Source organism: Rosa chinensis, chromosome 5, assembly GCF_002994745.2.
Source record: "Rosa chinensis cultivar Old Blush chromosome 5, RchiOBHm-V2, whole genome shotgun sequence".
Classification (NCBI taxonomy): domain Eukaryota; kingdom Viridiplantae; phylum Streptophyta; class Magnoliopsida; order Rosales; family Rosaceae; genus Rosa; species Rosa chinensis.
The window spans coordinates 28,106,908-28,129,437 of record NC_037092.1 but is presented as its reverse complement, the minus strand read 5'-3'; the positions used below and the strand labels follow the sequence as shown (position 1 = coordinate 28,129,437).

Genomic DNA, 22,530 nt, shown 5'->3' with positions numbered 1-22,530 from the left:
AACTTATTTCGTATGAATGAAATTGGCATTTTCTTTGGATGAAGTGTCAATAAATTCGATAGTAATAGAATTTGAATGTTGTGTAAATTTTCGTTGAAATGGATTCGATTTTCATCCTGTTAGATCCAAATCCAGTAACTATTAGATATTGACTGATGAGTTTAATCTAACGAACCAATAGAGGTTGACTAGTTAGTATCGATTCCTAATGATCAAAACGATCAGAGTGTTCATACAATTAGATGAAATGCCCAGGAGTCAACTGAGGTCTTAAAATTATAAACAAAATCATAATTGCGGCATTAACAAATGCAACTTCAAACATATCTTAAATTGTAATCTTTTTCTGATTTATTGAACAATTAAAAACCATCCTGTTGGCTTAAAAAACTGACCTGTAGACTAATGGCGGTTGACCTGGGAGTTCAGACTTTGCCAAGTACATTGAAGACCATGTATGTACTCAATTGCATTACTTGTTCATGCTCTTGTTCATCTCTCTGAATACACATGACTAAAGAACCTATGGCCATTTTCATGAAAATTTTCATTTTCTTCTTTGTTTTTGTCACACGTTCGTTAAACTCTGTTTCGTCCTCCACTTCAGATGCTCAAGTGTATTTTGCTGATCATTGTGCTTCAATTGCTCCTCCTCACTACTCAACCCCACAAAGATATGCCGGACTTAATTCCTCTGTTCACCGCCTTACCGGTTTCTACTACAGTGCTGGTGAAACTAACATTCTTAGTCAGAACTCAATTGTATTCCGCTTCCGGAATGATGGAGCAGCGGATGAACAAGGCTTGTTCATGGTCCAAGGAAGTCTTCGATTTCCTAGTGACAGTACATATAACCTTGTGGGAAACTCTACAAGGAGCTGGCAATCCACCGACTTAAGAGTTCCATATGGACAGCGTCCCAGAAGCTTTAGGCTAAATGGGGTCTGGTCAGAATCTTCTGGGGAGCTTTGTATGGTTGGATCAGGTTCTAATTCCTCGGACCAAGGTAATTTACTGACCTTTCCTGTGGTTCTTAAACTACATAAACTCAAGAGTTCAAGTAGTCTTACTAGTTTAATTAGTGGCACCTTAGAGAGCTTGGTAACTTCTAAGAATGAACCAAATTATTTTGGACCAATCTCTATATCATTGCTTCCTTCCATGAACTACCAGTACACTTTTGTTTCAAACAAATCTCATAACAGCTATTCGGATGGAAGTGTTGTTCCCCCAAGTTCTTTAAAAATAGGGAGATTTTGCAGGGTATTCTCAAGAGCAATACTATTCCGTGAGTTACAACTGAGATATTCAAGCCATTGTGGTTCTGCAAACAACTGCTCTCCTCTTGCTGTGTCTGATTTGCCTCGCATCATGTCGTTGAATAATATTGAGTGTTTGGAGGATAGAAAAACATTGCGAGTTCTGGTAGATTTTGCAGCCAGTAGCATCAGTTACCAGAGGCCTTTCAATCCAACAACAACATTGGTTGCGGAAGGTTCATGGGATGCAAGGAAAAATCAGCTAAATGTTGTTGCTTGTCGGTTCGTGCATGCAAGGAATTCTTTTAGTCCTAGTCATGTGGGTGATTGTTCAACAAGATTGACAATGGGATTTCCTTCAATATGGACAATTGGAAATTCTAGCTGCATTGTGGGGAAAATTTGGAGCAACAAATCCGTGACAGAGGCAGGTTACTTCGAAAACATCACATTTGACAGTGCTCAAAGTGATTCAGCTGTATTTCCAGGCCAGAGGTATGAGTATACCAAAATAGACAAAGCAACAAAGTTGTGCCCAAGAAAGAAGACTGATGCTGATGACAAGAACAACATTTATCCAAATCCTTTTTCTTATTACATGGGATTGGATATTACAGCCAACAGTTCTACAGGAGAAGTTGGATGGGGCTATTCTGTCCCTCTCTCTGTTGATAACAAATTCTTCCAACCGTATTGGTACTCTCTGGAAGATGGAACTGAAGAATACCTTGGAGCTCCTGTGAGTGCTCCTGTGAGCGATAGAAACAACAATAGCAACAGGTACAACATCAGCTACAGAATAAGCATTAAAGCAGTAGATGGGGTTAGGCTTCCCAGTGGAGTGTCCCAACTTAATTCATTATATGAGATGGGGATTTTTGCTGAAGGGATATATGATGGCAGAGATGGAAGCCTGTGTATGGTAGGTTGCCGATACTTGAGCTCAAACAGTCACCAACAGCCAACATATGATTCTGTAGACTGTGAGATTGTTGTCAATGTTCAGTTTCCTCCAACAAATCCAAACAGTACCTATTCGGGTTTTATCAAGGGAAGCATCGAAAGCACACGAGAAATGTCTGATCCTCTTCATTTTGAGGGATTGGATTTGACCTCAGCTGCTGGTAACATGGTCGAAGCAAGCCAATCCATTTGGAGAATGGATGTGGAGATCATATTGGTTGTTATATCCAACACACTCGCTTGTGTTTTTGGGGCATTACAACTCTTTCATGTGAAACGGAATCCGGATGTGCTCCCATCCATTTCTATCTTGATGCTGTATATTCTTGCTCTTGGCTACATGATACCTCTTATGCTAAACTTTGATGCCTTGTTCACACAACATGGTAGCCAAACTGTGTTCCTTGGAAGTGGATGGCTTGAACTCAATGAAGTAATTGTAAGGGTAGTAACAATGGTAGGTTTCTTGCTGCAAATTCGTCTTCTGCAGATAACAATGTCAGCAAAATCAGCAAATGGAAACCAAAAGGAGCTCTGGGCAGTGGAGAAGCTGGCTCTCTTTGTGGCTTTACCAGTATATGTTGGAGGGTCCTTGGTTGCTTTGCTTCTGATGAACTGGAGGAGGAACGATATTGCTGTGATGGTTTCGAGTGGTCAAAAGCATCCCATTTTGGGTACTATTTTGAAATCTTGTGCTGGTTTGTTCTTGGATGCATTTTTGTTCCCTCAAATTCTTCTCAACATGTTCTCCAAATCAACGGAAAAGGCATTGTCAGTTTCGTTCTTCGTTGGAACAACTCTTGTTCGTGTGCTGCCACATGCATATGATCTTTACAGGGCTCATACCTCTGGTCACCAATTGAAAGATTCATACATTTATGCAAGCCCTGCAGCAGACTTTTACTCTACTGCTTGGAATGTCATTATTCCTTTTGGAGGTCTACTTTTTGCTGTGATAATCTACTTGCAGCAGCGCTTTGGGGGTTGCTGCATTCTTCCTCAGAAGTTCCTAGAGTTGGGTGAATATGAGAAGGTGCCTATCGTTACTGAAGCGTCTTAATTTCCAAATCAATCTGGTTCAGCACATTCTCGGGGTGGCTTCTTCATATGCATGCAGACCGGAGAGGCGGAGAGAGAATTCAACTGTATTCTGTATCTGTGTAATTTCTTTCTTTCTGTTTCTTAGCAACTATCTTCTAGGCCAAAAAGGGAAATGTACGCTGAATTCATCATTTTATGTAATGCACTTCTGATGTCATACATTTAAGCTCTAATGTGCGTCCTTCCATTTTACTCATCTATAAGAGAAACAAGATGACTCTTGGAGTAAATATGGAAGAAGAGTACGAACTGTTATATTTAGATTTCAATTGAATTAGTCACAAATACTCATAAATGCACAAGTATGGAACATAATTGGTACAGCTCTATAGTTATCATTCCTAAATTCCTAGAGAGCTTGCTTTGCCTAGCAACTCTACAACTAAACCATGCTTTGTCTGCTCCAACTACATTGACTGCATTCCATAATGCTAATACGTACAAAGTATTTAAAGGATAAGTAACCTACTTTAATTCTAGAACTTCTTACCCTGTATCGATCAAGGTAATTCTTATATCAGCAACTCTTCCAACACCAACCAGTTAAAGGCACAAAAAATCTCTTTTCAGAAATTCTTACCCTGCATCCATCAAACAACGCCAAAACTTCTTGTCTGTTGGTATACAAGATTTTAAGCTTAGGGACCAACTGCATATATTAGAAAGGGAAGGATTATCAAAGTTTAGAGGCTGTTGGTATTTCCTAAATTTACAATACTTACAAAAATTTAAAATAAAATAAAAATAAAAATAAAAAATTCAACCAAGACTGATCACAGCAGAAGAAAAATCATGCATAGCTGCGGAATCTTGCAAGTTGCAACTAATAGTGTAATATAATTTGTATTGTATTTTTCCTCTTCTCTCTCTTCTTAAACACGAGGAATAATTTGTGGTACAACTTAAAAATTGATCAAGTTGGTATACTATTTTAGGCATCAAAATTGAACAAAAAAGAAAGTCAACTAAGCTAATCACAACAGGAGGAAAAAAAAAATTATCATGCATACCACTGGAATCTTGCAACTAGTAGTCTAATACAATTATACCATATAGTTTTCTGCTTCTATATGTATAAGATGAATAATTTGGGGTATAACTAAATAATTGATCAAGTTGGTACACTTTATTAGACATTAAAATCGAAGCATACTCTGTAATGGTGGTTGACCCAGGAGTTCAGACCATGTCAAGTAGATAGAGCATTGGTTACAACATTTTTCCCATTCCTTTGCATTCCTTCTTGTTCATGGTCATCTTTTTCCCTATGACAATCTTCATGAAGCTTTTCATATCCTTCTTTGTTTTTACCACCATATCCTTCAATTCGATGTCATTCTTTGCTTCAGCTGTTCAAATTTCTTATGCTGACCATTGTGCTTCAGTTGTTCCTGAGTCAACCGAAAAAATAAATGCACGATCTCACTTGGTACATCTGATTCACACAGGTTACTACTACACTGGTGGTGGCAGTGACATTCTTAATCTATACTCGCCAAATGATCAGGTCAAAAATTCTATTGGCTTCCAATGCTGGGACATTAGAGAAACTAATGTACAAGGGTTGTTCAAGGTTGAAGGAACTCTTGAGTTTCAAGTAACCCACAGGCATGAGCAGCAAAGCCTGCCAGTTCAAACATTTCCAGGTTCCGTTTCCTTTAGACTAAATGGATTCTGGTCAGAATCTTCTGGGAAGCTTTGCATGGTCGGATCATCATCCATTTACTCAGCACAAGGTAAACTTCTTGTTCTTAAGCTGTACAATATCATGAATTCCACTAGTGTTACAAGTTTGATTAGTGGAACCTTCGAGCATGTCATGATAACTGAGAATGATCCCAAGTATTTGGGACCAATCTCTATTTTGCTATTCCCTCGCATGAACTACAAGTACACTTTGGTCTCAACTAATTCTAATAACAGTTGCTCTGGTGGAAGTGAAGATACCCCAAGCTCTTTACAAGTAGAGAGATTTTGTTCACTACTATCATCAGTGGTACTAAATCATGACTTTCAACTCAAATATTCAAGCCACTGTGTTACTGCAAAGAACTGCACCCCAATTTCTATGTCTGATTGGCCTTGGGCTGTATCGTTGAAGGACATTGTGTGTTCAGAGGATAAACGAAGGGTGAGAGTTCTGGTAGAATTTGTAGACGATTGGCCAATCTGGCATCCAAGGCTCTTCAATCCTAGTACAAGTTTAGTTGGTGAAGGCTCATGGGATGCAGAGAAGAATCAGCTATGTATCATTGCTTGTCGAATCTTGAATGAAACAAATTCTTTGAATAATACTAATGTGGGTGATTGTTCAACAAGATTGAGCTTGAGATTTCCTGCAACAGGGACAATTGGAAGTACCAGCAGCATTGTGGGGCATATTTGGAGCACCAAAACTGTGACAGAGTTGGGCTACTTTGAAAAGATCACATTTGCCAGTGGGGAGGACTGTAGTTATCAAGAGTGTCTGCTTCCAGCTGGACAGAAATACGAGTATACTAAAATGGACAAAGTAACAGAGTTGTGCTCGAGAAAGAAGGCTGCTAATGACAAGGCCAGCATTTACCCAAATCTGTTGTTGCATGCCATGAGTTTCATTATGCATGCTGAAAATTCTGAAGGGCAAGTTGGTACAGGCAATGGTGTTCCCCTTTCTGTTGGCGATCAATTTTACAAGACCGATTATTCAACTGTAAGCAATCAAGAATACTCTTTGGCTCCTCTAAGTCACAGCTACAACTACAGCAGCTCCTACAATATTAGCTACAAAATAGACCTCCATCTACAATCTAATCCAGCGTTGGGCAAACAGTCAGTTATATATGATATGCACATCTCTGCTGAAGGGATCTATGATGATACAGAAGGAAGCCTGTGCATGGTAGGATGCCGCAATCTTGGCTCAAACAGTCAGCAGGCAACAAATGATTCAATAGATTGTGAGATTCTTGTCAATTTTCAGTTCCCACCAACAAAGGCAAAGGATTCACATCATATCAAAGGAAGCATTGAAAGCACACGAAAGAAATCTGATCCTCTTCATTTTGAACGCTTGGATTTGTCTACAGCTTCCAAGGATGTAGGAAAGCGATCTATTTGGAGGATGGATGGGAAGATTACCTTGGTTCTTATATCCACCACACTTGCATGTGTTTTTGCTGCATTACAACTCTTCCATGTAAAAAGAAATCCTGAAGTCATTCCCTCTATTTCCATCTTAATGCATCTAATGCTAACCCTTGGCTACATGATACCTCTGGGGATAAATTTTCGAGCCATGTTCACGCATGATATAAACAGCCAAAATGTGTACCTTGGAGGCGGTGGATGGCTTGAATATAATGAGATAATCATAAGAATAACAACATTGGTAGCTTTCTTGATACAATTCCACCTTCTGAAGCTAACTTGGTCAGCAAAATCAGGAAATAGAACCCGAAAGGATCTCCAGGTCATGGAAAAGAAGGCTCTGTTTGTGGCTTTACGAGTGTATGCCATAGGGGCTTTAGCAGCTTTGTTTCTGCATACGCAGAACCTGAGGAAGAGGGACAATGGCAATGTGTTGCATTATATAGAGTATTCCATCTTGGATGCCTTGATATCTTATGGTGGTCTGGTCTTGGGTGGTTTTTTGTTCCCTCAAATTCTGCTCAACATGTTCTGCAAATCAAGAGAAAATGCTCTATCAGTCTGGTTCTACTTTGGAACAACTTTTGTTCAAGCGCTGCCACATGCATATGACCTTTTCAGGGCTCACAGCTATGCTGGTGACCATTTGGACAAGTACTCTCACATTGATCCAAGTCGTGCGGCAGATTATTTTCACTCCACAGCTTGGAATGCCACTGCAAGCAGCGGAAGTCTACTGTTTGCTGGTATCATTTACTTACAGCAGCAGTTTGGGGGTCGTTGCATTGCTCCTCGAAAGTTGCAAGAGTTGGGTGCATATGAGAAGGTCCCTACAGTTCATGAAGAGTAATTTTAAAGTGTTTAGCGTATTTAAACTAGAGAGAGAGGTTTGGTTAATTCACTGTATATCTTCTGCTGTTTTTCCTTTCATTCTTTTGAGTTTTAATTTGTTTACTTCCATTTTTTTCTTCTGTGAAATAACGTCATTGTTGTTAGAGGTGTGTGGTACTTTCATGTTTGTCTCAGATTATCTTCTTCTCTCTTCACAAGGTAAATAGCTCAAACATTTAAAATTATATACAGTACCTCTGTCAAGCAACTATTTCTATGCATCAAACAAGGCCATAAACATGTTGGTGGACATGAGTTTTGGTTCTTAGTTGAACCATATCCAACATCAGATCTTTCTCCAACAAAGTTCGAATTTTGACTCCCATTAGTAATGAAAATGAAAATTGATTAGTTATGACTTATGAACCATGTTTTAAGAATGCTAAGTGCATATTCAATTCCTACATCCCTAGTAGGTATATATATTCTTTATTTGGAGCATAAAGAACTTTGGCATGCTAATTGCACATTCAATTCCCACATCCCTAGTAGGTATATATATATTCTTTATTTGGAGCATAAAGAACTTTGGCATGCTAATTGCACATTCAATTCCCTGAAGGATTATGTACCATGGGACAGGATTATAACCCATTTCGATGCATTCTCCATTCAAGGTGTTAGAACTTTGGCATAGAGCCAGTAGGGTTTGGAGTAGCCTAATTTTGACATGCCCATTCCAAGCAAGGAGTTGGGTCAGATGGCTTCAGTTATCTGGCTTTACTTATGCTTGTGGGATAGGTTGATAAATAACCAATGATCTGATGATGACTTCAATCATATGCTTCTGGTAATAGAGAAGAAAAATTAACAGAGCGGTGAAAATGGACTTGAAGATAAAATCCCCATGGATTTGAAGAAAAGCAGCGGTGAAAGTCTTAATTAGAATCCATGGTTCATTGGCTTTTGGTTAAAGTAAAATCCTTGATCCTACCAACTTGACACTGACGGTGACGAACCAATTGTCCTCAGAATGTAATGTACCTCTATCATAAAGGCTTTATCAAAGAAAAGAGTTATCAGAAGAAAAATAATTGGACGATAAAAAACAACAAAATTTAAAAAGAATCTAAACTTGAAACACAAAACAGAAGTCCAAATGCATGATTGGTAGTCTTGTTCTCTGTGTATACGTCCAAACAGAATCAAAGCAAGTATTACTGCGAATTGCTTGATGATTGTAAACCATATTTGAGCAAGTCTGTTGAATACCAAAGGTTCCAAAACGAAAGCTTAGCTAATACAAAACAGCAAACACTATACATTGAGCTAAGTGATTGAAGGCTCCAACTAAATAGGCCAAAGACTAGTCTTTTACATGGAGTCTAAACTCAGATTAAAATCTAACAACTACCATATGAGAGCATGAAACACGCTAGTATTTTAACCATTAGATATGTAGAAAGAATTGTTGAGAATCACATGTTCACATACATAACCTCGACAACCATGTTTTCTAAATAAAAAGCATTTGTTGAAAATCGTTGAGGTGAAACTATACTTGTTTTCAGATGAATCTTCTTATCCATAGTAGCATAACAAGTCTGTAACTATTCTTGGCAGTTACACTTGTCATATCATGAGTGAGTGTAAGGAATGCTAGAGAACATCTCTTCTAGTGTACCCACTGACTTTGTACACTGTATAAGTTCATCAACCCGCACTCAGAACCTCATAAATATTGAAAAATATACAATAACAGAAGAGTTTTGTCAGCAAAAAAGCAAACAAGATTGAAGCTTGAAAAGAGAGGAGCTCAGAGTTTTAGAGCAGAACTCAAAGATACAACCTTGGATTTGCCCTATAAGCCTCAAATTAAAGAAGAAGGAAAAATTCAAAATTCAAAACTCAAGAACAGATCTTTGATGCTGAATTCCCTGGAATTAAATTGAGAAGCTAAGAGAAAACCACCAAGAATAGAAATTGCAAGACTGACTGAAATTAAAATCAAAATTGAAACTAAACCACTGAATCACTGAATTAAACTCATCAAGCACAATCCGACTCTCCATTGACGAGTAAAAATCTAGTGCAAGTAATAGTAGTACCTTAGAGAAGGAGGAAGTCGACGACAGAGAAGAGCGTAATCTCCACGCGCGGAGGCGGAGGGTTAAGTTCAGCGGCCAGTTCTTCGCGTGCGATCTTTATCACTGTGATTTGAGTGATCTGGATAGCTCCAACGACCCGACCCATCTAGGCTTAATGACCCATTTATGTCCCCTATTTAGAAAAAAAATGCACCAACCGTCTCTCAACTTTTGTGCACCGGCCAGTTTGATACACAAACTCACAAAGCTATCAGTGTGATACCTAAAGTCTTATATTGCTATCAATGACATACTTCTGTTAAATTTTCATAACGGTTCCGTTAAAGAGCAAATCTAGGAGAAAACAAAAAGGGCAAATCTAGGATCTTCTACCTTTAAAAGGAAGTTGAACAAATTGTTAGTATATTGACGTCAATCGTGATAATGATTTTGACTGTATTGGAACCGCTCTTCGTATCCGAGTTCTCTGGATGATGTTAATCAGGCTTTACTCCAACGAACTATTGAGACTCAAGAAGACAATGGAGGTTTAGAGGTGGAGTTTTCATATGAACTTCTACCAGAATTCTGCTATTTTTGTGGTGTCCTCATTCATTCAACTGCTATTCCCATTCCTTTTCTGTTGGTTTGCCGATTATCCAACGTGGAGGTGAGGCCAGAATTATTCAAGCTGCGACCGGGGCAAATTCAGTGGTGGTTCATAATGAATTGTTACCAACAATTACTAACAGTTACAATGGGAGTTTGCACAGTGGGTTTGATACTGGTCAGATTTCATGAGCATCTTCTAATCAACCTCCCTCTAATTCTGTATTGGGTTCTCTTTTACCTACTCAGGCCCAATCTATTTTAGGGCCTTATGAACAGTCCCGTGGTTTTTTTACACCACCTTTACACTCTGTTGGCATTTTGTCGCGGTTGCAAATTGATTTCTGCGGCTACTCTTATCTCTATGTCAGTTGGCAAGTCACCTCCTCCTTTGCCGGTTACTGCTTCTACTCTTTCAAATTCCTTTCATCTCAATCTGGGTTTGGTGGTAGTACCAGTTGTCTCTTAATGTGTATCTTTCTCTTCTAGTCGTGTTAATTTAAAGAAGGTTGCTCGTTCAAAGGCTACGAAAGCTGTTTTGACAAAAGAAAACTTGATCTTATCTGACGATCCTCTTCTGACTTCTCTAAAGAAAAATAAATCTTGTTCCCCCTAACATGCCTCTTCCTTTGAAATTTCGATGGGGACCGCTTCAAGATATTGGTGATAGGTAAATTGAAAACTATTGATTTTCCTTATTCACACTTAGATATGTCGGATTGTCAGTTGTAGTAAGGGTAAACAAGGGTATTTCCCCCAGAGGACTAAGGTTCTAACTACTGAAAACAATGTCACAAAAGTGATCACCGTTCTTAGAGAATAGCAGTCGAAAACCTAATTAAAAACCTAATCGAAACTATTAAGAAAATTATAAAAATTTACAAAGATCTACTGGACACATAAGGCGTCTGGCAACAAAATTTGGGAATTTTTGGAATTGATTTACTATTTTAAAATAAGGATAAATTTCAATTTAGTACCCTGTGGTTTGGGGGTAACATCATGTCAGTCCCTGCTCTTTCAATTTGATCAGCAACACCCCTGTGCTTTCAATTTCACTCAGCTGTGCCCAAATTTTACTGTTCCGTCCAATTTGAAAATTAACTTTGACTGGATTGACAAAGTAAAATTTGGACGGAACAATAAAATTTGGGCACGGCTGATTGAAATTGAAAGCACAGGAGTGTTGCTGATCAAATTGAAAGAGCAGGGACTGACATGATGTTACCCCCAAACCACAGGGTACTAAACTGAAATTAATCCTTAAAATAAATATGGAAAAATAGAGAACAAAACGTAAAATAAAGAAAACTGATTTTGAGTGGGTTTTGAAATCTATGAGTATAAAGCTAGCTAGGGAAGATGCATCCACCCCGGACAATCACACACAAGATAATTGGTTCAATCCTAATTCAATTAATTTAGATGAAGATGCTCAAGTTAGCTCGGTCCTCTTGAACAAAACCTATTACCCTTTCTTACTTCGTACGCTAGGTAGCAAATGCATGCTCTACACCTAGACAATTCTCTGACATGCAACCTAAATGTATGTTTATTATATTTAACAAGAAAAAGTCATTAAAGTCTAAAAGAGTTTGAGACAACTTAGCACCTTGCTAATCCTAGGACTTAATTTGCTTGATAGTGAAAGCTAACAATCGGTTCTCTAGAAGTTCTGAGGAGTCCAACTATTGACACATGCATCAAACAACCGAAGCATTAGAACCCTAACATGCATACTAAGCGTGCACTCAAAGCGTACAAACAAAAATTCATCAATGAGAAAAGTAGTAAACCAAAGTCTCATCTTGAATTAAAAGAAAATAAAATCAAATGTCAAATCATCTTGTAGATCATGTATAGAGGCTTCAAGCAGCCCCCTTAACTAATAAAAACTAGTTAAACATAGAAGAAACAAAATAAAATAAAGAAGGGAGAGAGCAAGCTGCTACATATGGATCCCCTTTTATATGCTTAGAGGTTGCCTTCATATTTCTTGTTGCGCGGGAAATGTAAAACCTAAAAGTATTAGGGTTAGCATGCTTAGGTACGTGGAATTTTCATATTGGCTCTTGAACTTGATAAATCAATTCAACCATTCACGTCGTGCCATTTGTCCACATTAAGTCAGAATATGAAGCACAAACTCGTCCTCGGGCTTTCTGGTGTGATTTGGGTCTCAAAACATAAATTCCCGTCCAACCTCTGATTCCCGCGCAGCCTGACCTTATTGTACTAAATCAGCCATAACTTCTAGAAAAATGATATTGAAAACCATAAAAAGATATGGAAACTAGACATTTGGGGCTTTCCATCAATGTAAAGATAATCATCTAGCTCGTACTGAGCTGCTCTCAGTGCTTTGTCGAAGTTGACTGATCTGCACAAGCAGATTTGCCGATTTTTTCCTTTCAATCTCTCTTTTGCTTCCTTTCTCCTTCTTTGCTCAAAATAAAATACCTATAAAACATAAAGCCAACTAAATTAACCATAAAATAAGTTAACCTAACAAAGTAAATATGAGAATTAACAATAATAACATCACATCATTATGCTCTTATCATTTGGTAATTGCAATATATTGTTTAGATATGGCTTCCTCCCAGACCTCCAAGCATAAAATCAAAATCAATTCTACTTCACGAGCTATATATAACTAAAAGGAAGGCACCTTTGGGTTCGGCTCGGCAGACACATTTCAAAAAATGAAAGGATCATGTGGTCTATGGAGTCATCAAAGAGGGTAAACTTGGATGGGTTTTGGTCTTTGATTCCGATACGTGTGGATCTTCCTCCAATATGAAGCTTCTAGCCTTTGCAAACTTGTCCTGAAATTTTCTCTAGTTGTTACCACTATATTGTTGACACTACTAGTTCTTCACTATCAAGTTTTATCTATATTGAATTACAATTGTTGTAATAGAAGAAGCGATGACCTTTTTCCGCTTCTTCCCTACAGCTATTTGTACATATGCCCTAGGAAATGTATTTAGGCAGCGCATGTTTAGTTAGATCGCTCTTTTATTTTCTGCTTTCATATTATTCGCCATCCGATGTACCTATCTAATTTGTTTAATAATATGCAATTGGGTGGTTCTAGTTGGACCTCCAAATTTGCTATTTGGACCTCCCATACTTAGTACACCTCTAATTTACTTTTTAGAATACTTAAAAAGCTAAGTAGACCTCCTTATTTTTACCAAAATGCCCTTGAACATGAGGTACAATAATATGTTATTTTACTTTTTATCTCTATCTGCAACCACGACAAGAAAAATGAATCAAAATCATATCACATTGCTATCTTATGAGTAGGTCTCTCCTCCACCAAAATTAATCAGATGGTTGGTTCTCGATCTTGATATGTTGTTGGAACCCCTTTGAATTTGCTAAAAGAATGATTTCAAGGGTATTGGGTTGAAAGATATACTCGATCATAATATTCAATTAATTTAGTTTAAGAAAATTCCAAATAAGATTGTTTTGAATTTACCTTTGTAATAAATGATAGGCCATGTATAGAAATTATTATTTTTACTTAATTGTTTTAAGTAAATTATAAAACTATATAGGCAATATAAGGAAATATGGGGAAAAAAATTTAAATTGAATATTATATTTGGTTGGAGGAGGTAAGAAGAGTATTTATTTATTTACTTACTTAATTTTTCATTTTTCTCTCTTTGTCCTTATTTGTCTTTTCATATAAGTTGACAAAGTCAATTAATAACTGAAAAAAAATTGGAGGTCCAAATATCAAATTTGGAGGTCCAACTAGAACCACTCTATGCAATTTCTTCTTCTTCTAAAAAAAAAAAAAAAGTTATCAATTTATCTTTCTTTTTTTTTTTTTTTTTTTTTTGAAAAAGAGGTTTGGAACCCAACCTAACTGGGAGGCTCAGCCCCACGCCCGTTATTATTTATTATAGAATTATTGGGCATCAAGGGGGACATAAAACCTGGACCCCGAGCCACAGCATACAAATGACTAATATCCTCGTAGAGTACATCTTGAATAATAGCAGGAGTTTCTCCTAACCATACATCATCAAGCATCCCTCTCCTAGCAAGGTGAGCCAATCGATCTACTACACCATTTGCTTCTCTGAATATATGTCGGACCTGGACTACCTGAAAAGCAGCCATATAAGCCTTACAGTCATCCACAACCTGACCAACCTCAGAAAGGTCAATCTCCTCTCTTTTTAGGGCTGCAATCAAAAGGATAGAGTTGCTTTCAATTTCCACTTCCAACCATCCTTGGTGAATACCAAATAAAAGCCCCGCCCTACACGCCTCAACCTCCATATTGAAAGCGGAGTGAGCGTGGGCAAAGGGCCTGGCTAATGCCGCAACTCCCAAACCTTCATCGTTCCTCACCACAACCCCAATACCACCACAGACAACATTTGGGTCAAAAGCCCAGTCAATTTATCTTTTATTTCTGCAAAAATGTTGGCTTCAGAATGTTATTTGCGAACCAAATGTGGCTGCTTGTTTGGGGTTTAGTATTGTGTGGGTATATATTTTCTACTTAAGCATTTGCCTATTTTTTAGTTAGGTTTGACAGAAATGGCTCGATGAAAGAGGCTCATACATGGAGACTCAATAACCAAGAAATAGGAAGCTGTAAGCATAGCGTCAAGGGATACAACCTCGAAGGGACCTATTCTTGAGAGACTTAGCTTAAAACATTTAACGTACTACTTCTTTGAAACATGCATAGTAAGTAATGGGACGAGAGACTTGCAGCCCATGCACTTAGTTCGCACATCGATCCTTTTCCACATAGTAACATATTCCACTATCTGTGGAAATGTGGAATCGAGGAACACGTCCGTGGCCTCGAAGCATTGGATGCAGAACCTATTGTCGCAGCGCGGATCTCGACTCAAGAGATGTGCGAGTGGAATGTGGTCCAAGCCATAACAACTCATTGGATAAGGTTCGAGACACTATAAATAGCCTAGCTAGCTAGCGGATCTCATAAGGCATCTAATCACTTTTTATCTTTATTCACTTCGTAAGAAAGGTTTTAACTTGGGCATTGGAGAGTTTTTTTTGTAGGTACCTCCTCTCATCTTCATTGATCATTGCAATCCAAAGCTAGGCATTTGTTCGATGACGCTCGACAAAGAGTAGCCTGGTGAATGTGCTTAAGGAAGATTACCTCGAGGAAAGTTTGCTCGAGGCCAACTTGTTGTTTATGGCACCTCTACCCTCATGTTTCTCAAGAATTTGTAGAGGGAAAATTATAAATTGTTGGGTAATTTCTCCTCCAAAAATTTCATGATCCAACAAGTAACATGTTCCCATCAAATGAGAGTCGTGTATTGTTCCCTTTAGTGAGAGAAGCTCCTGCTTCTCTCTTATCCACGCTCTCTCTTCTCTGCAGCAACTTTTTTTCTTTGATTTTCCTCACCCATGTGGTGATTCCTCACCCTATGTGGTGATTCCTCACCCAAGTGGTGTTTTGATTTCCTTGTTTTCCTCTTCTTTTGCATCAGATTTTTGTCCTCACAGTTCAAATATGTTTTTAGATGTTAGATCTGAATCTCTAAGATATACTCTCAGATTTGTTCTCATGGTCATTCTCAGTTTTTGTTCTACCTTTGCTCCTCAAAATGTCCAAACCGTGAACAAATCTCCTTCTTCTTGTCTACCTTACCCTGCCATGGAAGAGTTTGTACCCCTCTGCAACCACCTCTTCAGATCTCAGGTTTCTTTGCTAACATCTATCTTGGTTTGGTTGTTGTTATCCTTTTATGCGAGATCTTCTCGTAATCGGTCAACTGGAGAATGTATGGCAGCTCTGTCGGTATCCTCACCTCTGCAGACCACCCTTGGTTACCAACCCTCGCTCATGACTTCGGTCAGAGCTTCAGAGTCGAATCTGCTATGGCGGCTGCAAGTTGGAGATAAAGAAGAAACTTTGATTAGGATTTGGGTTTTTTGGGCTGCTTGGGCCTTTATGTTTTCAACTGTTTCTTTCTCAGTTTCTTGTATTTTGATTTCTCTAGTCTTGCTTGTTCTGGCAGTTGACTATGTGAATCATGCTTTGCAGACTTCGTCTGTATTGGACTGTGTCCCTTGTACCATTGTTTGGCTTTGAGCCTTGTTAATTGATGCTACCTTTCAATATAAAAAAAAACAAGTAACATGTTGTGTCTTAGAGTCTACTAGTCTAGTGAAGAGTATTGTCGGGTCAGACCTGAGGGGTGTGGCGCCTATCACATGCCAATTTCTTGCTGAGAATGGACAAGGCAAACCTGGTTGAGGAAGGAAACTACCTCACTGCTAATGCAAGATCTTTTTATCATACACTTTTAGGATTACACATGGAGGCAAAAGCAGTGAGAGCAGGCTTAAAACTACTTGTTATTCATCAAAGGTGGTCAGTTGGAGACATTGAGAATGATTGTGCCTTTTTAGTCACCGCTCTAAATAGCAATAAATATGATTTTTCTAAGGTTGGTTGTATTGTAGATGATTGTGACCTACATGAGAGCTATTACTTTCATTGGGATACAACATATTTATCTCAAGACAAATAGTGTAACCCAAAAATTGGATAACCTTGCTAGTTCCTTCATCATATGTTAGTTTGACAAGATTTATGCTTTTATTCAAGATGTTCTTGGCGTTGTCTACGAATATAAATGTAAATGTGTCGCTTCTAATGTTGTAGCTTGAGATTTAGGTTTTATGTCCCCCAAATAGCAATGGTTGGAGTGGCCAAATTCTTACCTTTTTTTTTTTTGACGAAAATAGTTCAGCCATTTCATTAAATTCAGCAAGCAGTACAAGAACGAAACACTCTTATGGGGTCAACATAAAGCAATCGTTCCTTAGAACCATAATAAACCCTATTCTAAACAAATAGCGTCCTAGATAGTCCCTAGTACACCCACCTTTTAGGAAGTCCACGCACCATTATTCTAACAAAAACCAAAAACCTTGAAGCAGACATAAAAGGTAACAACTAAGGTACTGGTTTTTGCGACCCGAAAAAATTAAACAATGTTTGGATTAGAGGATGACATACCATCCTCCACTTCCCTAATAATGGAGGCCCAAGATCGAAACCTCAGAGCCTAGTCCTCCCAATCCCAGCCCACCAGCCAGAACAAAGCCCAGATGGCCTAATCAGAGAATGCTAAGGGCACCCCGCCCTGTTCCAGTTCACCACCTTTACTGGCCCGCACATTACCGCCGCAACAGACTCCTCCGCCAGGTTGAGTGACTTCACCAGCAAATCTATCATCTCCAGTACGTCCTCTGACGACCCCTAGCATGTCACCCTGCTTGTGATCTCCTTCTCCGTTTCCAGGCATATACCCACCATCGGCACAAGAATCCCAGCGCCAGATCCCTGGTCGAAAACTGATGAAACGCCCACCCCAAATCCGCTGCAAACCACCAGCCCTCAGCCAATTCGCCCACGCCAGATCTGCAAGCCGCCATCCCTCCATGGATTGCAGCAAAGAGCCCAAAGCCAAGGACTGCACTCCGCCCATTATCAAATAAGTCCCAAAGCAAGGCGACCTCCCAAACACCAGAAAAGGATTAGCCATGAAAGTAGAGGCCATGGCCATTAAGGTTTTGAAATTTTGAGAATTTTGTCGACGACGGGAGGCCGACGATAACCCTAGCAGAGTGCTAGTCTCATCTCACACACTAAGGTTTGTCTTCCGAGAGTGGATAGAGTCACCTTAAAGTTTCTCCAAAAAAAAAAAAAAGCCAAATTCTTACCTTATTTTTTCATATAGGATTTATTTTCAATATGATGTGGTTAATTTTCAAGTCATATACAACTTATATTGTTATGGATAACTTGGATACCATAATAAAGTAATACAAATTTCACAACAAATAACAATTTAGAGTGTTCCAAATCCTTATAAACACATTTATAAGGTCTCCATTTCTCATGTACGTGTAAATGAGCATCCTAACTTAATAATAAATAAAAATTCAAATCACAACAAAAGAAAAATCATGCATACCTGTGGAATCTTGCAACTAATAGGGCAAATATAATTTGTAATGTATATTTTCTTTTTGCTTCCATATAAAAAGATGTATTATCCAAAAACAAAGAGAAAAAGATGAATAATTTTTGGTAGCAACATAAAACTTGATCAAGTTGGTCAACTATATATTTTGAGTAGTGCTAGAGATGCCAAATATTTATACCAAATTCATATACCGAATGATGTAGCAGGTGCCAACTCATCAAAGAAATTGCTAACATAGACTTTCTCTACTAATTTTTTCTTTATCAAAAAATTAAAAATCAAGAAAACCTAAAACCATTGCAAAGTCCGATATATGGTTGCCATCCTCATCGAGAGGAGATCATCTACCATCAGACGTAGATCTAGTTGGTTGGGTGAGGCTTTTTTCTCCATTTTCAATGTTTCACTCATTTCACTCACCTTATTCACCTGTCTTGCATGATATTTTTGGAGGACATTTTTCTTCCAATAAGACTATTGGGGCCAATTAATCAACACTCCTTGGGTAGCCCCAGACTCTAGATGACAAAGCAACAAGGATCTTCCATCAACAAATATGGTCAGGCCAATAGCCAATAGGTCACAATTAACTGCAGACATAACATGATCCCCAATTGTTGGCACTGAATATAGCCCAATCTCCAATTGATTCTTTAATTCAAAATTTTAAAGTTCAAATGTCTCGAGGAAATCATGAAAAGAGAGGGAGTAAAAGAAGGAGAAATGAACTTTGGTAAGTTTGGATGGCTTTTAATTAATTCATTAATTCATCTGACAACAAAGGCAAAAGTTCTAGCACTTTTTCATGCTCCGGTTAGGAAGGGTGAAGCAAGAGTGGATGCAAGAACAGCGAAGCATGAGTGGATGCTCAAATGTACAAGGAAGATGATAATTAATGGTGTAGGTTTAATCTTATCTTGTTTTTTTTAAAATCTTTTTTTTTAAGGAGAAGTATAAAATTGTATTTTTTCCATATCATCACCATCTTAGAACCAAAATTGATGACATAGCAGGTGCCACATCATTTGGTAATGAGTTTTGGTATAATTTTTTGGGATCTCAAGCATTTTCCATATATTTTAGGCATCAAAATTGAACCAAATAAAAAAAGTTAACTGGACTAATCCCAACATGGAAAAGAAATATCATGCATACCTGTGGAATCTTGCAACTAGTAGTCTAAAAAAATTGTACTGAATAATTTTGTGCTTCTATATTTATAAGATGAATAATTTGCGGTATAACTAAAGAAATGATCAAGTTGGTAAACTAGTTTAAACATTAATATCGAAGCATGCTCTGTCATGGTGGTTGACCTGGGAGTTCAAACTGCCAAGTAGCTAGATAGAACACCATTTTCCCAATTGCTTTGCACTGCTTCTTGTTCTTGGTCATCTTTCCCCTATGACCATCTCCATGAAGCTTTTCATATCCTTCTTTGTTTTTACCACCATTTCCTTCAATTCATTGTCGTTCTCTGCTTCAGCTTCTCTAATCTCTTATGCTGACCATTGTGCTTCAGTAGTTCCCGAGTCAACCGAAAATATAAATGCAGGATCTCAGTTTGTACATCTGATTCACACAGGCTACTACTACACTGGTGGTGGCAGTGACATTCTTAATCTATACTCGCCCGATGATCAGGTCAAAAATTCAGTTGGCTTCCAATGCTGGGATATTAGTGAAACTCATGTACAAGGCTTGTTTAAGGTCGAGGCAACTCTAGAGTTTCAAGTAACCAATATGATTGAGTTGCAAAGCATGCCGCCTAAAATAATTCCAGGTTCGGTTTCATTTAGACTCAATGGATTCTGGTCAAAATCTTCTGGGAAGCTCTGCATGGTTGGATCATCGTCCATTTACTCGAAACAAGGTAATCCACTTGTTGTCCTTAAGCTGTATAATCTCATCATGAATAACACTAGTGTTACAAGTTTGATTAGTGGAACCTTTGAGAATGTCATGATGATATCTGAGAATGATCCCAAGTCTTTGGGACCAATCTCTATTTTGATGTTTCCTCGCATGAACTACGCGTACACTTTGGTCTCAAATAGTACTAATAGCAGTTGCTCTAGTGGAAGTGAAGATACCCCACGCTCTTTACATGTTGAGAGATTTTGTTCACTACTATCATCAATAGTACTAAATCATGACTTTCCACTCAAATTTTCAAGCCACTGTATCACTCCAGAGAACTGCATTCCAATTTCTCTGTCTAATTTACCTCGGGCTGTGTTGTTTAAGGACATTGCATGCTCGGAGGATAATCGAAGGGTGAGAGTTCTGGTGGAATTTTCTGATGGTAGGCTAAACCAGTGCCCAACGCTCTTCAATCCTAATACAACTTTAGTTGGGGAAGGCTCATGGGATGCAAAGAAGAATCAGCTATGTGTTGTTGCTTGTCGATTCTTGAATACAACAAATTCTTTGAATAATACTAATGTGGGTGATTGTTCAACAAGATTGAGCTTGAGAATTCCCGCAACAGGGACAATTGGAAGTACTAGCAGCATTGTGGGGCATATTTGGAGCACCAAAACTGTGACAGAGTTGGGCTACTTTGAAAAGATCACATTTGCAAGTCGGGACTGTGGTTGTCGCAAGGGTCTACTTCCAGGCCAGACATATGAGTACACTAAAATGGAGAAAGTAACAAACTTGTGCTCGAGAAAGAAGACTGCAAATGATATGGCCAGCATTTACCCAAATCCATTTTCGCATGTCACGAGTTTCATTATGCATGCCGAAAATTCTGAAGGACAAGTTGGATTTGGCAATTGTGTTCCTCTCTCTGTTGACAATAGTATTTACCGGACTGATTGGTCTTCGGGGGAAGATGCATGTGCACCTGAAAGCAATCAAGAATACTCTGTGGCTCCTCTGACTTACAGCTACAACCACAGCAATCCCATCAATATTAGCTACAAAATAGATCTCCAACTACAATCTAATCCAAAGTGGGGCAAGCAGTCGGTTAAATATGAAATGCATATCAATGCTGAAGGGATCTATGATGGTACAGAAGGAAGCCTTTGCATGGTAGGCTGCCGCACACTTGTCTCAAACAGTCAGCAGGCAACAAATGATTCAATAGATTGTGAGATTCTTGTCCATTTTCAGTTCCCAGCAACAACTGCAAAGGATTTGCATCATATCAAAGGAAGCATTGAGAGCACTCGAAAGAAGTCCGATCCTCTCCATTTTGAACGCTTGGATTTGTCTACAGCTGCCAAGCATGTTGAAGAAAAGCGATCCATTTGGAGGATGGATGGGAAGATAACCTTGGTTCTTATATCAACCACACTTGCATGTGTTTTTGCTGCATTACAAATCTTCCATGTGAAAAGAAACCCTGAAGTCATTCCCTCTATTTCCATCTTAATGCTTCTAATTCTAACCCTTAGCTACATGTTACCTCTCGGGATTAATTTTGAAGCCATGTTCATGCATAATTTCAACCGCCAAAATGTGCACCTTGGAGGGGGTGGATGGCTTGAATTTAATGAGATAATCATAAGGGTGGCAACATTGGTAGCTTTCTTGATACAGTTCCACCTTCTGAAGCTAACTTGGTCAGCAAAATTGGGAAATGGAACCCGGAAGGATCTCCGGGTTATGGAAAAGAGGGCTCTCTTTGTGGCTTTACATGTGTATGCTGTAGGGGCTTTAGCTGCTTTGTTTCTGCATAGACAGAAACTGAGGAAGAGGGACGATCGCATTGAGTTGCCTCATCTAGAGAATACAGTTCTGGATGCCTTGACATCTTATGGTTGTTTGGTCTTGGATAGCTTTTTGTTCCCTCAAATTCTGCTCAACATATTCTGCCAATCGAAGGAAAATGCTCTATCAGTTTGGTTCTACATTGGAACAACTGTAGCTCGAGTTCTGCCACATGCACATGCTCTTTACAGGGCTCACAGCCCTGCCAATGACCAATTTGATGATTTCTCATACAATTATCCAGCTCCTGTGGCAGATTTATTCTCCATAGCTTGGAATGCCATCATTCCTTTAGAAGGTGTACTGTTTGCTGGTATCATATACTTGCAGCAGCGGTTTGGCGGTCGGTGCATTGCTCCTGGAAAGCTGCGAGAGGTGGGTATATATAAGAAGGTCCCTACAGTTCATGAAGAGTAATTTCCATGGTGGCTAATGTAAACATCTGCAGTTGTTTTTCCTCTCATTTGTTGAGTTTTTATGTGTTCACTTCCATTCTTGCTTCCGTGACATCATTATTGATAAAAGTGTGAGGTTATGTCATTATGTTAGTAATGAAAATTGTTCTCCAATATAAAATTACATTTCTTTGAACCCCTTCTCTTGATGGGACTCATGGAATATCTTCGCCGCATTATCAAACATGTCAGTTTTTCCCTAAAAAGAAACGAGTCGGACAGCTAAACCCTCATCGGAGAAGTTCTGGGATATCTTGTCATTCTCTTTGATACAACGGAAAGGCTTCCCATTGGGAATTGGCCGGCCCCTCTCCTCCTTAATAGGACTTCCGAATTGGTATAGTATTTATATGTT

General features: G+C 38.6%; 4 protein-coding genes and 1 long non-coding RNA gene across 6 annotated transcripts; 3 read left to right on the top strand and 2 right to left on the bottom strand.

Annotated features, from left to right (window-relative positions):
* Positions 1-417: 417 nt before the first annotated feature.
* LOC112168140 lies at positions 418-3,499 on the top strand. 2 transcript variants are annotated; one of them, XM_024305259.2, is made up of 2 exons: positions 418-455; positions 608-3,499. In XM_024305259.2, the coding sequence occupies exon 2, from the start codon at positions 811-813 to the stop codon at positions 3,280-3,282; it is 2,472 nt and encodes an 823-aa protein (XP_024161027.1). In that variant the 5' UTR covers positions 418-455; positions 608-810; the 3' UTR covers positions 3,283-3,499. The 2 variants fall into 2 exon arrangements, with proteins under 2 accessions (XP_024161027.1, XP_024161028.1); XM_024305260.2 differs by lacking the exon at positions 418-455 and having other exon boundaries at positions 869-1,006; positions 1,263-3,499.
* A 1,154-nt stretch (positions 3,500-4,653) lies between these two features.
* LOC112203573 lies at positions 4,654-7,302 on the top strand. Its single transcript, XM_040505791.1, has one exon. The coding sequence runs from the start codon at positions 4,654-4,656 to the stop codon at positions 7,300-7,302; it is 2,649 nt and encodes an 882-aa protein (XP_040361725.1).
* A 1,416-nt stretch (positions 7,303-8,718) lies between these two features.
* LOC112168141 lies at positions 8,719-9,524 on the bottom strand. The gene is made up of 2 exons (XR_002924084.2): positions 9,392-9,524; positions 8,719-8,983 (listed from the first exon to the last, which is right to left on the bottom strand). It is a non-coding gene; the product is annotated as an uncharacterized LOC112168141 (long non-coding RNA).
* Positions 9,525-13,218: 3,694 nt separating this feature from the next.
* Positions 13,219-14,287, bottom strand: LOC112203572. The gene is made up of 2 exons (XM_024344518.1): positions 13,939-14,287; positions 13,219-13,235 (listed from the first exon to the last, which is right to left on the bottom strand). Exons 1-2 carry the CDS (start codon positions 14,285-14,287, stop codon positions 13,219-13,221), a joined length of 366 nt encoding a protein of 121 aa, XP_024200286.1.
* A 5,114-nt stretch (positions 14,288-19,401) lies between these two features.
* LOC112167462 lies at positions 19,402-22,137 on the top strand. The gene has a single exon (XM_040505790.1). The coding sequence runs from the start codon at positions 19,402-19,404 to the stop codon at positions 22,135-22,137; it is 2,736 nt and encodes a 911-aa protein (XP_040361724.1).
* Positions 22,138-22,530: the final 393 nt, after the last annotated feature.